Source organism: Delphinus delphis, chromosome 2, assembly GCF_949987515.2.
Source record: "Delphinus delphis chromosome 2, mDelDel1.2, whole genome shotgun sequence".
Taxonomy (NCBI): Eukaryota; Metazoa; Chordata; class Mammalia; order Artiodactyla; family Delphinidae; genus Delphinus; species Delphinus delphis.
This window is the reverse complement of record NC_082684.1, coordinates 86,449,574-86,467,770: the sequence shown is the minus strand read 5'-3', so window position 1 is coordinate 86,467,770 and position 18,197 is coordinate 86,449,574. Positions and strand designations below refer to the sequence as shown.

Genomic DNA, 18,197 nt, shown 5'->3' with positions numbered 1-18,197 from the left:
CCAATAAGAAGATATAACAATTATAAATGTTTATGCACCCAGCATAGGAGCACCTCAGTACATAAGGCAAATGCTAACAACCATGAAAGGGGAAATCGACAGTAGCACAATAATAGTAGGGGACTTTTAACACCCCACTTAAACCAATGGACAGATCATCCAAACAGAAAATAAATAAGGAAACAAAGCTTTAAATTACACAACAGACCAGATAGATTTAATTGATATTTATAGAACATTCTACCCGAAAGTGGCAGAATACAGTTTCTTCTCAAGTGCACAGGGATCATTCTCCAGGATAGATCACATCTTGGGTCACAAATCAAGCCTTGGAACATTTAAGAAAATTGAAATTGTATCAAGCATCTTTTCTGACCACAACACTATGAGATTGGAAATCAATTACAGGAAAAAACTGTAAAAGACATGAATACATGGAGGCTAAACAGTGCACTACTGAATAACCAAGAGATCACTGAAGAAATCAAAGAAGAAATAAAAAAATACATAGAAACAAATGACAATGAAAACACAATGACCCAAAACCTATGGGATGCAGCAAAAGCAGTTCTAAGAAGGAAGTTTATAGCAATTCAATCTCACCTCAAGAAACAAGAAAAATCTCAAATAAACAATCTAACCCTACACCTAAAGCAACTAGAGAAAGAAGAACAAAGAAAACCCAGAGTCAGTAGAAGGAAAGAAATCATAAAGATCAGAGCAGAAATAAATGAAATAGAAACAAAGAAAACAATAGTAAATATCAATAAAACTAAAAGCTGGTTCTTTGAGAAGATAAACAAAATTGATAAACCATTAGCCAGACTCATCAAGAAAAAGAGGGAGAGGACTCAAGTCAATAAAATTAGAAATGAAAAAGGAGAAGTTACAACAGACATTGCAGAAATACAAAATATCCTAGGAGACTACTACAAGCAACTCAATGCCAATAAAATGGACAACCTGGAAAAAATGGACAAATTTGGGAAAGGTACAATTTTCTAAGACTGAACCAGGAAGAATTAGAAAATATAAACAGACCTATCACAAGTAATGAAATTGAAACCGTAGTTAGAAATCTTCCAACAAACAAAAGTCCAGGACCAGATGGCTTCACAGGCGAATTCTATCAAATATTTAGAGAAGAGCTAAAACCAATCCTTTTCAGACTCTTCCAAAAAATTGCAAAGGGAGGACCACTCCCAAATTCATTCTATGAGGGCACCATCACCCTGGTACCAAAATCAGAAAAAGATATCACAAAAAAAGAATATTATAGACCAATATCACCAATGAACATAGATGCAAAAATCCTGAACAAAATACTAGCAAAAAACATAATAAAAGGATCATACACCATGACCAAGTGGGATTTATCCCAGGGATGGCACAGATTCTTCAATATACACAAATCGATTAATGTGATACACCATATTAACAGATTAAGGAATAGAAACCATATGATCATCTCAAAGATGCAGAAAAAGCTTTTGACAAAATTCAACGCTGATTTATGATAAAAAACTCTCCAGAAAGTGGGCATAGAGGGAACCTACCTCAACATAATAAAGGCCATATATGACAAACCCACATCAAACGTCATACTACATGGTGAAAAACTGAAAGCATTTCCACTAAGATCAGGAACAGGACAAGGATGTCCACTCTTGCCACTCTTACTTAACACAGTTTTGGAAGTCTTAGCCATGGCAATCAGAGAAGAAAAAGAAATAAAAGGAATACAAATTAGAAAAGAAGAAGTAAAACTGTCACTGTTTGCAGATGACATGATACTATACATAGAAAATCCTAAAGATGCCACCAGAAAACTACTAGAACTACTAAAACTAGTAGAACCAAATCAATGAATTTGGTAAGGATACAAAATTAATACACGGAAATCTGTGGCATTTCTATACACTAATAATGAAAGATCAGAAAGAGAAATTAAGGAAACAATCCCATTTACCATTGCAACAAAAAGAATAAAATACCTAGGAATAAACCTACCTAAGGAGGTGAAGACTTGTACTCAGAAAACTATAAAACACTGATGAAAGAAATCAAAGATGACATAAACAGATGGAGAAACAGACCATGTTCTTGGATTGGAAGAATCAATACTGTGAAAATGACTATGCTACCCAAAGCAATCTACAGATTCAGTGCAACCTCTATCAAACTATGAATGGCATTCTTCACAGAACAAGAACAAAATGTTTTACAGTTCGTATGGAAACACAAAAGCCCCCAAATAGCCAAAGCAATCTTGAGAAAGAAAAACAGAGCTAGAGTAATCAGGCTCCCAAATTCAAACTATACTGCAAAGCTACAGTAATCAAGACAGTATGGTACTGGCACAAAAACAGAAATATAGATCAATGGTACAGGATAGAAAGCCCAGAGATAAACCCACACACCTATGGTCAACTAATCTATGACAAAGGAGGCACGAACATACAGTGGAGAAAAGACAGCCTCTTCAATAAGTGGTTCTGGGAAAACTGGACAGCTACCTGTAGAAGAATGAACTTAGAACACTACCTAACACCATACACAAAAATAAACTCCAAATGGACTAAAGACCTAAATGTAAGACCAGACACTATAAAACTCTTAGAGGAAAACATAGGAAAAACACCCTTTGACATAAACCACAGCAAGATCTTTTTTGATCCACCTCCTAGAGTAATAAAACTAAAAACAAAAATAAACAGATGGACCTAATTAAATTTAAAAGCTTTTGCACAGCAAAGGGAACCATAAACAAGACGAGAAGACAACCCTCAGAATTGGGGAAAATATTTGCAAACAAATCAAGGGACAAAGGATTAATCTCCAAAATATACGAACAGCTCATAGAGCTCAATATCAAAAAAACAAACTATTAAAATATGGGCGGCGTTGGCCAAAGTAGGTCACATGGCCAAGCCCAGTCAGTGTAGGAGAGCAGTATCAAAAAAAAAAGAAAAAAAAAAAATGGGCAGAAGACCTAAATAGACATTTCACCAAAGAAGACATACAGATGGCCAAGAGGCACATGAAAAGATGCTCAACATCACTAATTATTAGAGAAATACAAATCAAAACTACAATGAGATATCACCTCACACCGGTCAGAATGGCCATTATCAAAAAATCTAGAAACGATAAATGCTGGAAAGGATGTGGTGAAAAGGGAACCCTCCTGCACTGTTGGTGGGAATGTAAATTGATACAACCACTATGGAGAATAGTATGGAGGTTCCTTAAAAAACTAAAAATAGAGCTACCATATGACCCAGCAATCCCACTACTGGGCATATACCCTGAGAAAACCATAATTCAAAAAGAGATGTGTACCACAGTGTTCATTGTGGCACTGTTTACAATAACCAGGACATGGAAGCAACCTAAATGTCCCATTGACAGATGAATGGATAAAGAAGATGTGGCACATATATACAATGGAATATTACTCAGCCATAAAACGAAACAAAATTGAGCTATTTGTAGTGGTGTGGATGGACCTGTCATACAGAGTTAAGTGAGTCAGAAAAAGAAAAACAAATACCAGATGCTAACGCATATGTATGAAATCTTAAAAAAAAAAAAAAAAGGTACTAATGAACCCAGTGGCAGAGCAGGAATAAAGATGTAGACATAGAGAATGGACTTGAGGACACAGGGGTGAGGGGGAAGCTGGGGTGAAGTGAGAGTAGCATTGACATATATACACTACCAAATGTAAAATAGATAACTAGTGGGAAGCAGCCGCATAGCACAGGGAGATCAGCTTGGGGCTTTGCAATGACCTAGAGGGGTGGGATAGGGAGGGTGGGAGGGAGGCTCGAGGGAGGGGATATGGGGATATATGTATGCATGTAGCTGATTCACTTTGTTGTACAACAAACTAACAGCATTGTGAAGCAATTGTACTCTAATAAAGATGTATTTAAAAAAAAAAGAATAAGGATGTTCCAGGTGGTGGGATTATTGCATCACACATTTTTGGGACTACACATGCTTATGTATACAATTAATTTATTTTAGATAACACATTTTTGTTAATTTTTTTCTTGTTATTAAAAGTAATACATATCATAATACAAATTTGGAAATTACAGAAAATAGAAAGTCTGAATAATTCAGAATCTCATTACCCAGACATAGTACCTGATTTTTATGTACCTTTTTTTGTCTTGAATGTTTTAGAAAAAGCATTTTATTATATATCCCATTAGAATTAAGATTAAGAAAAACAACTACCTCTTATTCGTAAGTGCAATCAGAAGGGAAATTGACACAAATAATCAACAACAGTAGCCACATAAAAAGTAATATTGCATTGTTATCCGTCCAGATCTTCCTCAGGTCCTCCCTCCTCTTTTCTTCCCCCCCCCCCGCAACATCCCCCCCACCAGTCTCCTTCCCCCAACCTCCTCCCTTTCTCTACTTCCGTTCAAGGAAGATTCACCTTCCTGATGATGTTATGCTTCTAGTGTTTCTCACACTATTTCAGCAATTTCTCCTATTGCAGCAAAGTATGAGCATGTTCTCAAGAGGTCTGGGAACAGTCTTAAAGTGTCAGCCATAAGTCCCCAATTTCTTTGTATTCTCTTGATTTATCATAAAGGTTCCTGTGAATTTTGCTTTCTAACTTCTTTGTGTTCATTGTATTATAAAATATTATATTAAATGTCTAACTCTGAGTAAAATTCTCCAGGAAGCTGTGCCACATTTATCAACTGACTTTAAACTCTCTCTGGCATATGGCTGCATCCCCTGAGGGTGCACGTTACCCGAATTTGAGAAACCTGGACTCTTTAGATAAGTTTGTATTTTCTAAGAATACATTATTAAATAGAAGAATTAAAGGAGTCATATATATACTAGATTTCCAGTGATTATCAGTGGAGAGATATGGATCATGTCTTCCTAGAGGGAAGTGTCAGAATCATCTGGAAGCTTTTTTCGGATTTTGCTCTGCTTCCTTTTCAGTTTGAGAATTACTGCACAGTGAGCTCCTGTTCTGATTGGAAAGTGAAAATGTTTTAATCCTCAGTAGTATTGGGCTATAAAAAAGGATGAGGACCACAAGTTTTATTTATTTATTTACACATACATACATATATGTGTATATGTATATTTGATTTATAAGGTTAATGATTTATATTCTGAAATCTATTTGAATGAGTAACTGAATTGAGTTTTCCGGTCTTATTATTTATTTTAGCCAAATGTGATATGATGAATTCAGTTACCAAAAAAAAAAGGCCTTGAGTTGTCTTATTTCTGCTATCCCAGTCTGTTGAAGTTTAGGATTTAGAGCAACCGTGGTCCTGAATTAGAAAATTATTCTGCTACATTAGAAATGTTTTGCTCTTCAAGGTATCCTCAGAGCTCTAATCATCTGACCATTTGTTCCCAGTAGGGTGCCTTCAGTGCTTTAAGCTTTCCTTCTATTTCTTTTGTTATGTGCCCTCCATCCTTCTGCTTCCTGCTGCTGGTCTCAAGTTATCAGCATCATAGTAACAAACTGTTTCTTATTTTTGGACCAATGGCATATGCTACATTTTCTAAGACATACAATACTATGATAAATGTAAGAAAAGAATTCCATCATCTGACAATAAAAACTGTTTAGGACCATGCCTATTGCCACGCAGTACAGGCAGAGCATTTAGCAGTAGCTGTCTGAGTACTCCACACAACAGAGCAGATGCTGCCTCATGGATAGGGACTCCACCTTTCAGGAAAGAAACATGTCACTCTGTGGGAACCTATGAGAACCTCAATTTCCAGAGTTAGAAAGAGGTCCGAGGTCTGCTGTTTCAGTTCTCAGGTGCAGGGTTTCAATCCTCATGTGCAGGGTTTCAGTCCATCTTCCTTTCATCCTTTGTGTTTTCTAAAGCCCTCTACCTCTGACAATTTGGGAAGATTTAAGCTGTAACATCGATAACTTATGTCAACAAAAATAGGACCAAAATAAAAATTCCAAGGTTTTATAACTATGCCTTTCCCAATTACTTTTAGCTTTTTAGTTTCCTTTTCTACATCTATTATTTTTTTTTGGGGGGGGGACTTAAACAAAAGGTAGGTTCATGTGAATCTTTCAGCAAGTATTAGTACAAATAAACATTTATTCTCGAACTTTTTAGAGTACTATTTAAGGGTTCTGCACCCACAATTCCAATATTTTTTTCCCACACCACCAAGCAATTCTCTGACGCCAGCTGGATTCCTAAAATTTAACTCAATTCTGACACCATCTACCCAGAGATAAATAGCATCAGATTTCACAGGTTAAGGACTCATTCCCACAAGACTACCTTCCACTTTAGATACCAATTACAAGTCCTAGTTGTCATGTGTACTTCTGACTGACTGGCTATAAATTGGAGGTTGCCATGACCCCGTCCTTGGGTTTGATTAACTTGCTAGAGTGGCTCATAGGCCTTGGGAAGCCAGTTTTCCCCCTAGATTACCAGTTAATTACAAAGGATATAACTCAAGCAGCCAGATGGAAGAACTGCATGTAACAAGGTATGAGGAAAGGGTGTGGAGCTTCCATGCCCTCTCCAAGGGCACCACTCTCAGTACCTCCACATGTTCACCAACCTGGAAGGTCTCTGAATCCCATCCTTTTGGGTTTTTATGGAGGCTTCATTATATAGGGATGATTGATTAAATCATTGACCACTGGTAATTGATTCAACCTCCAACCCCTCTTCCCTCCCCTGGAGGCCAGGGGTGTAGGACTGAAAGTTCCAACCCTCTAATCACATGGTTGGTTCCTCTGGTGACCAGCCTCCATCCTTAGGTGCTTTCCAAAAGTCACCTTATTAACATAAACCCAGTTGTGGTAGAAAGGGGTTTGTTATGAATAACAAGACACCCATTTCACCTTTATGGCTCTGAAGTGATTTCAGGAACTGAGGAGTAGAGATCAAATACTATAACAAAAAATGCTCCCACTGCTCTTATCTCTCAGAAAATTTCAAGGGTTTTGGGAGCTGTGAGTCAGGAACTGTGGACAAAGACCAAATATATATGAGAAATGTATTTTTGATCCTCTAAATGACCAAATATTTATTTCATATAAATCACAATATGGCATTCTTAGACATAAGGCATTGGTTAGATACAGTGATGAGCAAGATCAGACACGTACCAGCCTCGTGGAGCTTACAGTCTGGGTGAAATCAAATAATCAAAAATAACTATAAGTTTATAATTGATAGCATTTGACCATCTCCTTGTTGAGGTGGTTTCTTCACTTGGTATCTAGAACACCACACACCTGTTTCCTCCCTCACTGGCCACTCCTTGTTTTGTTTTGTTTTTCTGCTGAGTCCATCTCTTCTTTCCATCTAACTGTTGGAGTGCCCTAAGCCTTAGCCCTCGTTACCCACTCTCCTTACATGATATCATCTAGTCATATGGCTTTAAATAATACCCATTAATATCAATATGCTGATGACTCTCAAATTTGTATCTATATTCGCTATTCCTCCCTAAACACCATAAAACTTTCAATATCCCAATCCTCACATTCACTGCTTTCCATCTCAGTAAATGGCACCACCATTTACCCAGTGGCTTGGGACAGAAATATAAATTACTCTTTTATTCTTTCTTTACTTTCACAGCTTTCGTCTAATCTCTCAGTAAGTTCTGTTGGCTCTACAAATTATGTCCAAATCCTACCACTTCTTATCACCTCCACTGTTACCATGCTGGCTCAGTTGACAGTAGCCTGCTAAATGGTCATCTCTTCCTAGCACCCACATCCCCCTCCTATTTATGGCATCTGTTCTCCACTTCTTAGCCAGAGTAATCTCTTTAAAGCTTAAAACAGACCTTTGTAAAAAATCCTCCAGTGAAGAAGTGCTGATTTCAGGTCTGGGGCAGGAAATGTACAAGATGAATCTCTGAGGATAGGATACTAACAGAGTAAGAGAAATGATGAGATATTAATCCAATTTTAATCATAAAATTGAAAATGTTGCATACTGTCAAACATAAAGGAAGGTCTTTATGAGATTTTTCTCAATATTACATTAGACTTTTGGAATTTAAAGACAAAAATGGAATAATATATAATATAAATAAAATAATAGAGCAGATTTCTTTCTGATAATTCATGTGCACACACACACACAGTTTAAGAATTTTTCAAACCCACAAAAAAGTTCTAAGGCAGCATAATGAACTTTTATATGCCTCTTAACCTAGATATACCACCTGTTAACCCGGTCACTTATTTAAGTTGAACCATATATGCCCCTTTTTGACACACACAAAAAAGTGATCACATGGTTGAAACTGAATGCACACATACACATACAATACACATTTCCTTTTGCCAAACCATCAGGAAGTAGGTTTTAAGTATGACGCTTCATTATTTATCTTCCAAGAAAAAATACATTATCCTACATAACTAAAAACCAGTATCTCAACTGTGAAAAATCAATATTAATTGAATATCATCATCCATATATAATCCTTATTCAAATTCCCCTATTTGTATCATCAGGCTTTTTAAAAAAGTCATACTACTAAACTAATTTAAGAGTCTGAGGTGCTGTCTCATATAGAATAAGTGATTATGTTTACTGTTGGCTTACTCTAGTTTTTTCCTTTCGTGGTTTAGCTTCTTGCATCCGTGTTTGACAACAGCATCAAGACCTTTGGAGTAATTGAGAGTGACCCTTTCGACTGGGAGAAGACTGGAACTGATGGCTCCCTCACCACCATCACTACTTCTACCACTCCTCAGCTGCACACCCGCTTGACCCCTGCGGCAATCGGGTATGTCCTAAACAGGTGGTTCATCAGTGTCTTTCCTAGATTTGTTGTATCAATATTAGCAGAAATGTCTTTTATGCCATCCAGGTTCCCTCAGATGACCAAATGCTAAGACATAGGGATGCCTATGGGTTTCCTTGAATTAACATTGCTCTTATATATGCCTTTGTTTGGATTTACTTTTCTTAGAAAGTACTTAAAGATTATACTGTGAAATGGCAGCTTAGAGCTTGTGTTACTCGTTAATGTCAGATGTACAGTAGATTTTCTCCAAAATGAGAAGGGGCATTTGTTGCATTTACTACTAAAGAATAGATGGGACCCCGGAACAAGAACAAGCCACAATTATTTCTGACTACACTGTGCTTAAGTTTAGTGGGAACAAAACGTGTAGCTACTCCTCTTATGAAAGTGATTAATTTTCGAGGTGTATTAGGAAGAGGTTAGTGTATTTCCATCTTTTTGGGGGGTTTTTTGTTTTTTGATTTTTTTTTTTCCTGTATATACATTAAATACAGTTGCTTTTGTTTGTTGTTTTTCTATTTCGGGGGGGTTGTCTTTTTTTCTGACCCCCCCCTTTTTTTACCTGCTCTAGTTGGTTTAAAAGAAAAAGTAAATAGGGAAAAATCATCATACAATGAGCTAATTAGAACACTTTATCACTAATCCATTGCTTTGTTTTTACATTGAGATGAGATCGCTAGAGCTTATTGAATCAGAAAAGCTTACATGGACTCATATAACTGGAGATGATATCCCTGATTAGTTAGTCTAAGAATTCTTAAATGTGAAACCTTGACTAGCTATAGTAGAATCACCACAGATGTTTGTTTAAAATACCCATTTGTAGGACTCACCCCAGACCTACTGAATCAGAATGTCTAGGGGTATGGCACAGAAGTCCATATGCATCAGATGTTTCTCATGCTTATCTTAGTTTGGGACTCACTGCACTATTCCAGCCACCCCATTTTACAAATGAGGAAATAATTCTGAGTGAATCATCCAACTTTAGATAAAGATTAGTGACAGAGCTGGAGCCTATGTAGAAATTTTGATTCTTGCTTAAATGCTTTTGTCCTCCTTCTCCTTTGATTGTTGTTAGAAATAAATCTCACATTTGCAAAAATCCAGGTGATAGCACTTCAGGGTAGCTGAAGTCAATGAATAGATTTTAAGTTCCCATATCCCAAAGTTTTTTCCTAAAATAAGATAGAATAATAAGAAAGGAAAAATAAAACTACATAAAAGCTATGTCCTCAGCATAATTTGAAGACAAAGGATGCCCAAATCAAACTAACTGTAAGTAAAAAGAGAAAAAAGCAAAACCCCAAGGCTTTATGTAATATCTCTTATGCTCCTGCCTCACCCAGCCCTGCCACGAAGCTTACTGAAGGCAGATCAATAAAAACTGTGGGAAGAGGAAAGTTAGCCCTGGGACTTAAGGTTGATTTAAAACGAACATCAGAAAGACTAAATCCATCCGAAGAATGAAAATACTAAAAAGTATCCAGGTAGATCAGATAATAAACTACAGGGAGATAAAAATATTCATGATTCAAAACATGTAGCTTCTGAGGAAGAAAAAAGACAAAAAGGGAGAAATACCCTTTGTCAGTTGAATGGTGAAGGAAAAAAGCACATATCTGTTTGGGTCCAATCAGGAGAGAGAAACTACATAGTAATTTGAACAGGGAAAGATGATACAAAGAATTATTACCTATAACACAAAATTGGAATAATGTGGGATTGAAAAAGTAGAGAGAACGGTAAAGAATACAAGAATAGCAAATATAAAGTGCAGCTCCTACTCCTAGGGCTGAATTAAGCATCCAAGGAAAGGCTCCCTCAGTCCCCACCCCAGGGCTGAGTACTGACCTTGTTGGTGAGTGTATGTCCTCACTCATTGGATGGCAGGGAAATTGCTCTAATGCCATACTGGTAGAATTTGCTGAAATATCTGCCCTCTGGAACTTGATGGAAATCTGCCCTCCGGAGTGCCAGAGAAAACGATTTACTGGAAGTGTCTTACTAGAGACACTCTGCTACAAAACTTATGGGTAGTAGGCATTGCTCTGGGAAGATATTGGTTGCTGCTGTCTGTGTACTGCAGGAGACAGGCACGGGGAAAGCCACACATGCTGGAGAAGCTTGACAAGCTGCACAGTGGAACCCAAAGCAAAACCCTTTCCTCCCGCAAGGTCTCTCCAGTGCCCTCTACTGACAAAACTCCCATGCCAGCTGGCAAAGGAAAAGAGTTAAAGGGCACAGATCCACTTTCGCAGAATAGTCAATAAGGATGAATTTGGAGCTGAAAGACAATAAATGAATAATTACAGAGGGGAAAAAGGAGAAATAAAATTTAATTACCTATAAGAAAAGAGAACTATAAAATCAGAAGATGCACAATATCTCCTCTGACCAAATAAAAATCCACTAAAGTGTTTGGACTTTGCTATACTGACAGAGGAGGGCACCAGTTAATCTGTGAATCCTGTAAAACATTCCAATGCCACAAAAATGAACAAGAAAAATATTTTAAATATCCATAAAGTGTTATTTCAAAAACTCAAGAAAATCTAATACATATTTACTAAGGAAATTTCCTGTCAGGAATAAACAACTATGAAGAAGAAAATTATAAGACAGAACCCCAAATGGAACTGAATATGTTCATGCATTGAAGATATGGATAACCACCTTGGATCAGAAATTTGAAAACTAAGAAATAGAGTGAGTGTGGTGTGGGGAGGGAGAGAAGAAAGAAAAGGAAAAGATGGAGGAAACAATGAAATGATAGTTTGTTGAACTCAGGAAAGAAATGGAAGAAAAAGATATCTCACAATTGAATAAATCACAAGGTGCGCAAAGGACAGTAGACACAAATGAAAGTTTAATAAAGGGCATTGAATAAGGTCAGGGGGAAAAAAGCCCCAAGAGAATGAAAATAAAGAAATCATTTAAAAGGGCTGGAGAGAAAGTAGTGCCAATGGAAGGCCGAGAAGGAATAGCATTCATATTGTTAGAGTCCCTGAAGAAGAAAAACAAAACAATACCAATTAAAACTGAGAAACTCAATAGCAAAAGGTTAAATAAGGAAACAGGACTAAGAGCATTTAAAAAGGTAAATGTCCAAAGGTGACCATTAGAGCAAAAAGGCAAACCTTCTAAAATATATATTCTTAAAAGTTTATAAATTAAAGTACAAAGAATACTCATCTTGTAGAGAAAGAAATATAGCAAATATGACAAAATACCCATAATTATAAAATACTATGACAGAGTTAATACCAAACATATCAGTCATAGCAATAAATATGAATGGGGACATCTATTAAAAGAAAAAGATTTTTAGTTTGGTTTATATAGCTGTATACATATGCTGTATACAAGAGATATACCTTAAAAAACATGTTTCAGAAAGGGATGGACAAAGATAAACCAGAAAAATGGAAACAATCAGAAGAGAATAACAATCCTGATATCAGACAATGTAGAATTCAAGCCAAAATAAAGCTTTAAAAGTTATAGAGATGGAAGGGTACTTTTTAATGTTAAGTGTCACAGTTCACAAGTGGGACATAGTATTTATTAATATTTAGTCACCAGAATCACAACAGTCATCTTTAGGAAGCAACAACTATGAGAGATTAAAGGAGACAAAGAAACACACTAGTAATTGGAGATTTTAATATACAACTCAGTTCAAGACTGAATTCAAGTGAACAAAGAATAAGAAATAGAAGACAAACAACACAATCAATAAGGTAGATCTTAGGCATATTTTTCAACATCTACACCCTGATGATAGAGGTTATACCTTCTGCTCAAGTACCCCTGAGACATTCACAAAAATTGATCAGTTATCAGGTCACCAAGAAAACATATAAGTTGTTTTGTAAAGCAGAAATATTACACTGTCTGATCACACTGTAATAGAACTAGAAATTGCTAACAAAAACAAAAATGTCAAAGGCCCTTCCACCTGGAAACTTAAAAACCTCCAATTAAACTACTCTTGGGTGAAAGGGAAAATACAAAGTGAAGCTATAGGAAAAATAATGATAATTAAAACACTACATATCAGAATCTGTGGTATAGGAACTTCCCTGGTGGCGCAGTGGTTAAGAATCCACCTGCCATTGCAGGGGATATGGGCTTGATCCCTGGTCCGGGTAGACCCCACATGTCATGGAGCAACTAAGCCCGTGTGCCGCAACTCCCGAGCCTGCACTCTAGAGCTCGCGAGCCACAACTACTGAGCCCATGTGCCACAACTACTGAAGCCCATGCACCTAGAGCCGGTGCTCAGCAACAAAAGAAGGCACCGCAGTGAGAAGCCCGTGCACTGCTACAAAGAGTAGCCCCCACTCGCCACAACTAGTAACCCCCATTGCACCACGCACAGCAACGAACACCCAACACAGCCAAAAATAAATAAATTAATTAATTATTTTTAAAAGTTCTTAAAAAAAAAAGAATCTGTGGTATACATTTAAAGCCAAGATAAGAGGAAAATCGATAGCATTGAATAAGGAGATATATAATGTCAAGATGTCTTATTACTGATTATATTAATGTTGGTAATCTGGTTAAGGTGGTGTTAGGTTTTCCACTTTATATAAAGTTACTATTTTTCCCTTTGTAAGTAATAATTATCTTGTGAGGAGATACTTTGAGACTGTTCGAATGAACTTGTTTTTTCATACATTTGCCTACTAATTTTAGCATCCATCTTGCCTGCAAAGTATTAGGCCCACAAGCCTACCATTTACTATCTGAGCCTTTAGAAAAAGTTTGCTGACCTCTGAGTTATCTCTTTTTGCAGATGATATGGTAGAATACCTGGAAAGCCCTAGAGAATCCGTGTTAAAGAGAAAAAATGATAATTTATGTCCTACAACTCTTAGTTCTTAATAGAGGGAGAAAGTAAGTTCAGGAAAAGGTAAGAGGATGCTTTAGATCAGGAGCCAGCAAGGCTTATCGTTCACTAAGAGCCAGATACATATTTGTGGGCTCTGCTGTCTGTCACCACTACTGCTGCCACTGTAGTGCTAAAGCAGACATAGGCAGTATGTAAATGAATGAGCATGCCTGTGTGTCATACACAGTTTTTACAAAAATAGGTGAACAGGCCAGATTTGGCTCACAGGCCCTAACTTGCCGACCCCTACCTTAGATTATGGGGACGGGCATATGAAAAGGGTGTCCAATCTTATTACTTCTCTTGACATCTGTCCAGTTCTTCCATATATCTTCTTAATTTTTTCCCTTAATCTGCTTCTGTAATTTATACCTTGCCTACAAACACAGGCCATGTGCTAATAATACTCTCACATATATCTTTCTTATCATACTTATTCCTGAACATAATATAATTGTCTTGGGCAAGAATGCTTTCTTTCCATATCTCAAACTCCAGATTTGGATCAGAGTTACAGGAGAAGGAAGAAAATAATAATTAAGCAAGGAATAAAACTGGTGGAATAAATGCTGAGAGGAACCTGAGTCATGTGGGAGGTAGCCTGTGTGGAGAAGATGAAACATTCCTTGAAGTGTGTGCTCTTACACTGAAGCACACGATATAAGGGGAAAACTAGGATAGAGTAAAAATAGAGGCAGTTTCATAGGTGGAGGTGTGGTTTGTTTCCTGAGAGGTGGAAGGAGGAAATGCCAAGGAATTGGGGTAGTTGGAAAGAAGCAGAATCGTAGCTAGGCTAGGGAAAAAAGGATTTGGAAGAACATTGAGTGATTAAAATGGGGGAAAAAATGTGGAGCTAGTAGGTTGAGCTTCCTGAATTCAAATATTCCTCCTTGCCATTCCCTTTTCTCAGGAATAGAGGGAATTCTTTCAGTAAACATTTGGATTACCACATAGCACATGTAGGTTAGTGTCCATTATAATTCCTTATGTCAATAAACAAATTATATTGAACTTATATCTGAAAAATATATCTTTTAAGTAGTCTATTTCTGAACTTTAATTACTTTTATAATAAATCCTTTCATTTGAACTATTTTGGGTCAAACTACCTTTCCACTGTATCCCAGTGTCAGAACTACAGGGAGTACTTTACAAGACTGTACGGTTTTTCCCTGGGAGCCATTATCAGTGCTTTTCCAGTTTAACATTGAGAGTGGTGGTAGTGAAGGTCATCACATCAGGTGGAACAAGTCCCTGAAAAATCATGTTCTTTTTTTTTTTAATTTAATTTAATTTAATTTTTTTATGCAGCAGGTTCTAAATCATGACATATTTATGGCCAGGGTGTAACCATTGCCCTTAGAGTGGTACACTGAGAAGTTGTCTATTTTCCCACTCATAATAATTGTATGTGTCAGTATAATCTACTGACGGCGTTTTTTCTGCTTTTAGACAGTGCAGATAACACTAAGAAAAGGTTTCACTGTGTGCTGAAAGTTGTGTTCAGTCAGCAATATTTTTTTAAAAAATACCAACAACTAGTATGTAGAGTAGAACATACTAGTTACAGAACATTAGAGCCAGCAGGGGCCTGATCACTTAGTGAGCAATAGCTGAGAACTAGAAAAGCCCCTCATGGGCCAGAAGTCTAAGGGAGAGGTGACCAACTATGTAAATAGGACATGAAATTGCTTTGAAAGAACATATAGACAAGTGCCAATTAATATTTTCTATTTGTTGATAATCAGTTCATACAGGACCATATGAACTGTATAACTGCAGAATTTCTAGTTTCCCCTAGAGGGCAAGAATTTCCTTTCTTCTTTTTATGTCCCTAGGGCCTTACATGTAGTAGGTACTTAGTAAAAAGTCTGTAAATGAAAAAGCAAATGCATATTGCACACTAGTTAAAAAATAAAACAAAACTGATTGATCTGATACCTGCTTATATCATTATGACACTTAACATTTTTCTGTTTATAGTTTTTGTTATTCTCTAAGAAAAATGGGTAAAGAATAGAAAATATTAAATTCACAAAGAATCCTTGCAAAATAAATGAAAGGTTTCTAACTTTTAAAGTGATTGTTAAATTAGGGAGTTATATCAGAATTTGTATTTTTAAATCAGCTTGAAAATTCTGTTGATCAAAATGCAGTTTTAAAACTAGATAGCTAGTGGGAAGCAGCCACATAGCACAGAGAGATCAGCTCGGTGCTTTGTGACCACCTAGAGAGGTGGGATGGGGAGGGTGGGAGGGAGACGCAAGAGAGAGGAGATATGGGGATATATGTATATGTATAACTGATTCACCTTGTTATAAAGCAGAAACTAACACACCATTGTAAAGCAATTATACTCCAATAAAGATGTTAAAAAAATAAAATAAAAAACAAAACAAAAATGCAGTTTTAGGGACTTCCCTGGTGGTCTAGTGGTTAAGACTGTGCTCCCAGTGCAGGGGGCACGGGTTCAGTCCCAGGTTGGGGAACTAAGATCCCGCATGCCACACAGTGCGGCCCCAAAAAAATGCATTTTTAGTTTGTAGAATTGGCATGCCCTAAGTTTCTGAGGTTTTTTGTTTTGTTTTACTTTCTTAATTATGTATAGACTTCATCATTTAAATCCAGAAACAAAATGTAGGATAGTCCCATAGTAATTTGGTTTTTTTTTGGGTTTTTTTTTTTGCGATACGCGGGCCTCCCGCTGTTGTGGCCTCTCCCCGTTGCGGAGCACAGGCTCCAGACGCACAGGCTCAGCGGCCATGGCTCATGGGCCGAGCCGCTCCGCAGAATGTGGGATCTTCCCGGACTGGGGCACGAACCCGTGTCCCCTGCATTAGCAGGCGGACTCTCAACCACTGCGCCACCAGGGAAGCCCCCATAGTAATTTTTGATTCTGGTGTTTTTAAGTTCTGCCTTATTTTCATTCCTCATTTTCAGAATTGCCAATGCCACTCCCATCCCAGGAGACTTGCTTCGAGAAAATACAGATGAGGTGTTTCCAGATGAACAGCTTAGTGATGGAGAGAATGGCATCCCTGTTGGTGTGTCACCAGATAAATTGCCTGGATCTCTGGGACACCCTCGTCCCCAGGAGAAGGATGTCTGGGAAGAGATGGATACCAACAGGAATAAGATAAAGCTTGGGATTTGTAAGGTGTGTATTTCTTGCATAGGAAGTGATATCTCTCAATGTCTTATTATTTTTCTCCTACTGGTGTAGCAAAGTATCATGATTCTCAATTTTGAATGAGAAGTAGAACATTGTATCGCTAGTTATTTATATATTTGTAATTGCAATATTTTTATCTAATTTTGCTCGTAATGCTCAGGTATGGACACCAAAAATTAATCTTCATCTTGTATTTTGTGGAAAAGATGAAGGTAGTTTTAAAAAAATAATCAGACACGGAGTCTAAAAGAAGAGACATCTATAGAACAGAAGTTAATGGTCCTTCCAAGTAGAAGGACCTTCCTTCCATAGTGTAGACCAATGGAGCTGAGTGTTCATTCTGAAAACTATCTCAAATGGAGGCAGGGAAACGAGGGTTAGAAGTGGAAAGCATCAAACTGGTCATGAGCTGACAAAGTGGATGTTGAATAACATGATTTTTTCTTCATTAGGATTGTAAACAGGTCCACTTGTAAGTATGGGGAGAAATATAGACCTCTGAATTAAATGATTTCATTAGTCTTTGGGTAGATTATCCCCAAATTTCTCTTTGATCTTACTGTTTCCTGTCATTTCCATTTTCATGGAAGATGATGATTAATGGAATGGAGGGGCAATGAATTACAAATCAGTTATTTTTTGGTACTTCCTGTGTTTTTATAATTATTTAGTTGGGAAGGAGGTTAAATTTATAGGTGTAAAATGAGACTCCCGGCTCATATGTGTTAACATGATTGATAGAAACTTGGCTAGTCCTGCTTTGTGAATGGGAAATGTATCTTGAAAAGAATCTTCTGTGACAACGTCTGAGGAGCTTGGCCTATCTTTGGACAATATATACTATATTTTTAAACTATATAATTTTTAAAAATTAACAGTATATACTTTCAGTAATGGGAGTCATTTGCAGGAACATTCTCTGCATAGATGTGATATGCTGCCCGGTGGTCTGGTTGTTGGTTAGCACTATCTGGACTAGTAGTAATCAGGAATAAGTAGTGAAAAGTAGTCAGGAAGTCAGTGTCAGATTTTTGTAATGTCACCTCTGGCTGCCTTTATAGTAAACACCAGGAGCAAACTGTTCTTAGTAAAAATTCTCTAGTGACATTCTCAGTTGTCAGCCCACATGGGTGTTTGTGTATGTGACAGAGTGAAGTGGCACTTGACATAGGTCTTAATTACTTTAGTTTTCTTTCACGTTATCACTATTTAATCTACATTTAATTCTTTTCTATTTTTTAATTTCTTCCTTTTAAAAAATTATGTAAATTAGATTATTAGTGGTATTCTTTTATACAAGTAATGTTT

General features: G+C 37.0%; 1 protein-coding gene across 4 annotated transcripts in view; it reads left to right on the top strand.

Annotated features, from left to right (window-relative positions):
* Positions 1 to 18,197, top strand: part of TTBK2 (tau tubulin kinase 2) — a 138,588-nt gene that overhangs the window by 101,438 nt on the left and 18,953 nt on the right. For 2 of the 4 annotated variants that reach the window (XM_060005095.1, XM_060005093.1), the window contains 2 exons: positions 8,639 to 8,796; positions 16,658 to 16,874. In XM_060005095.1, coding sequence (XP_059861078.1) covers positions 8,639 to 8,796; positions 16,658 to 16,874 — 375 coding nt within the window. Of the gene's footprint in view, positions 1 to 8,638; positions 8,812 to 16,657; positions 16,875 to 18,197 lie in introns of all 4 variants that reach the window. The other 2 variants (XM_060005094.1, XM_060005092.1) reach the window with 1 other exon arrangement.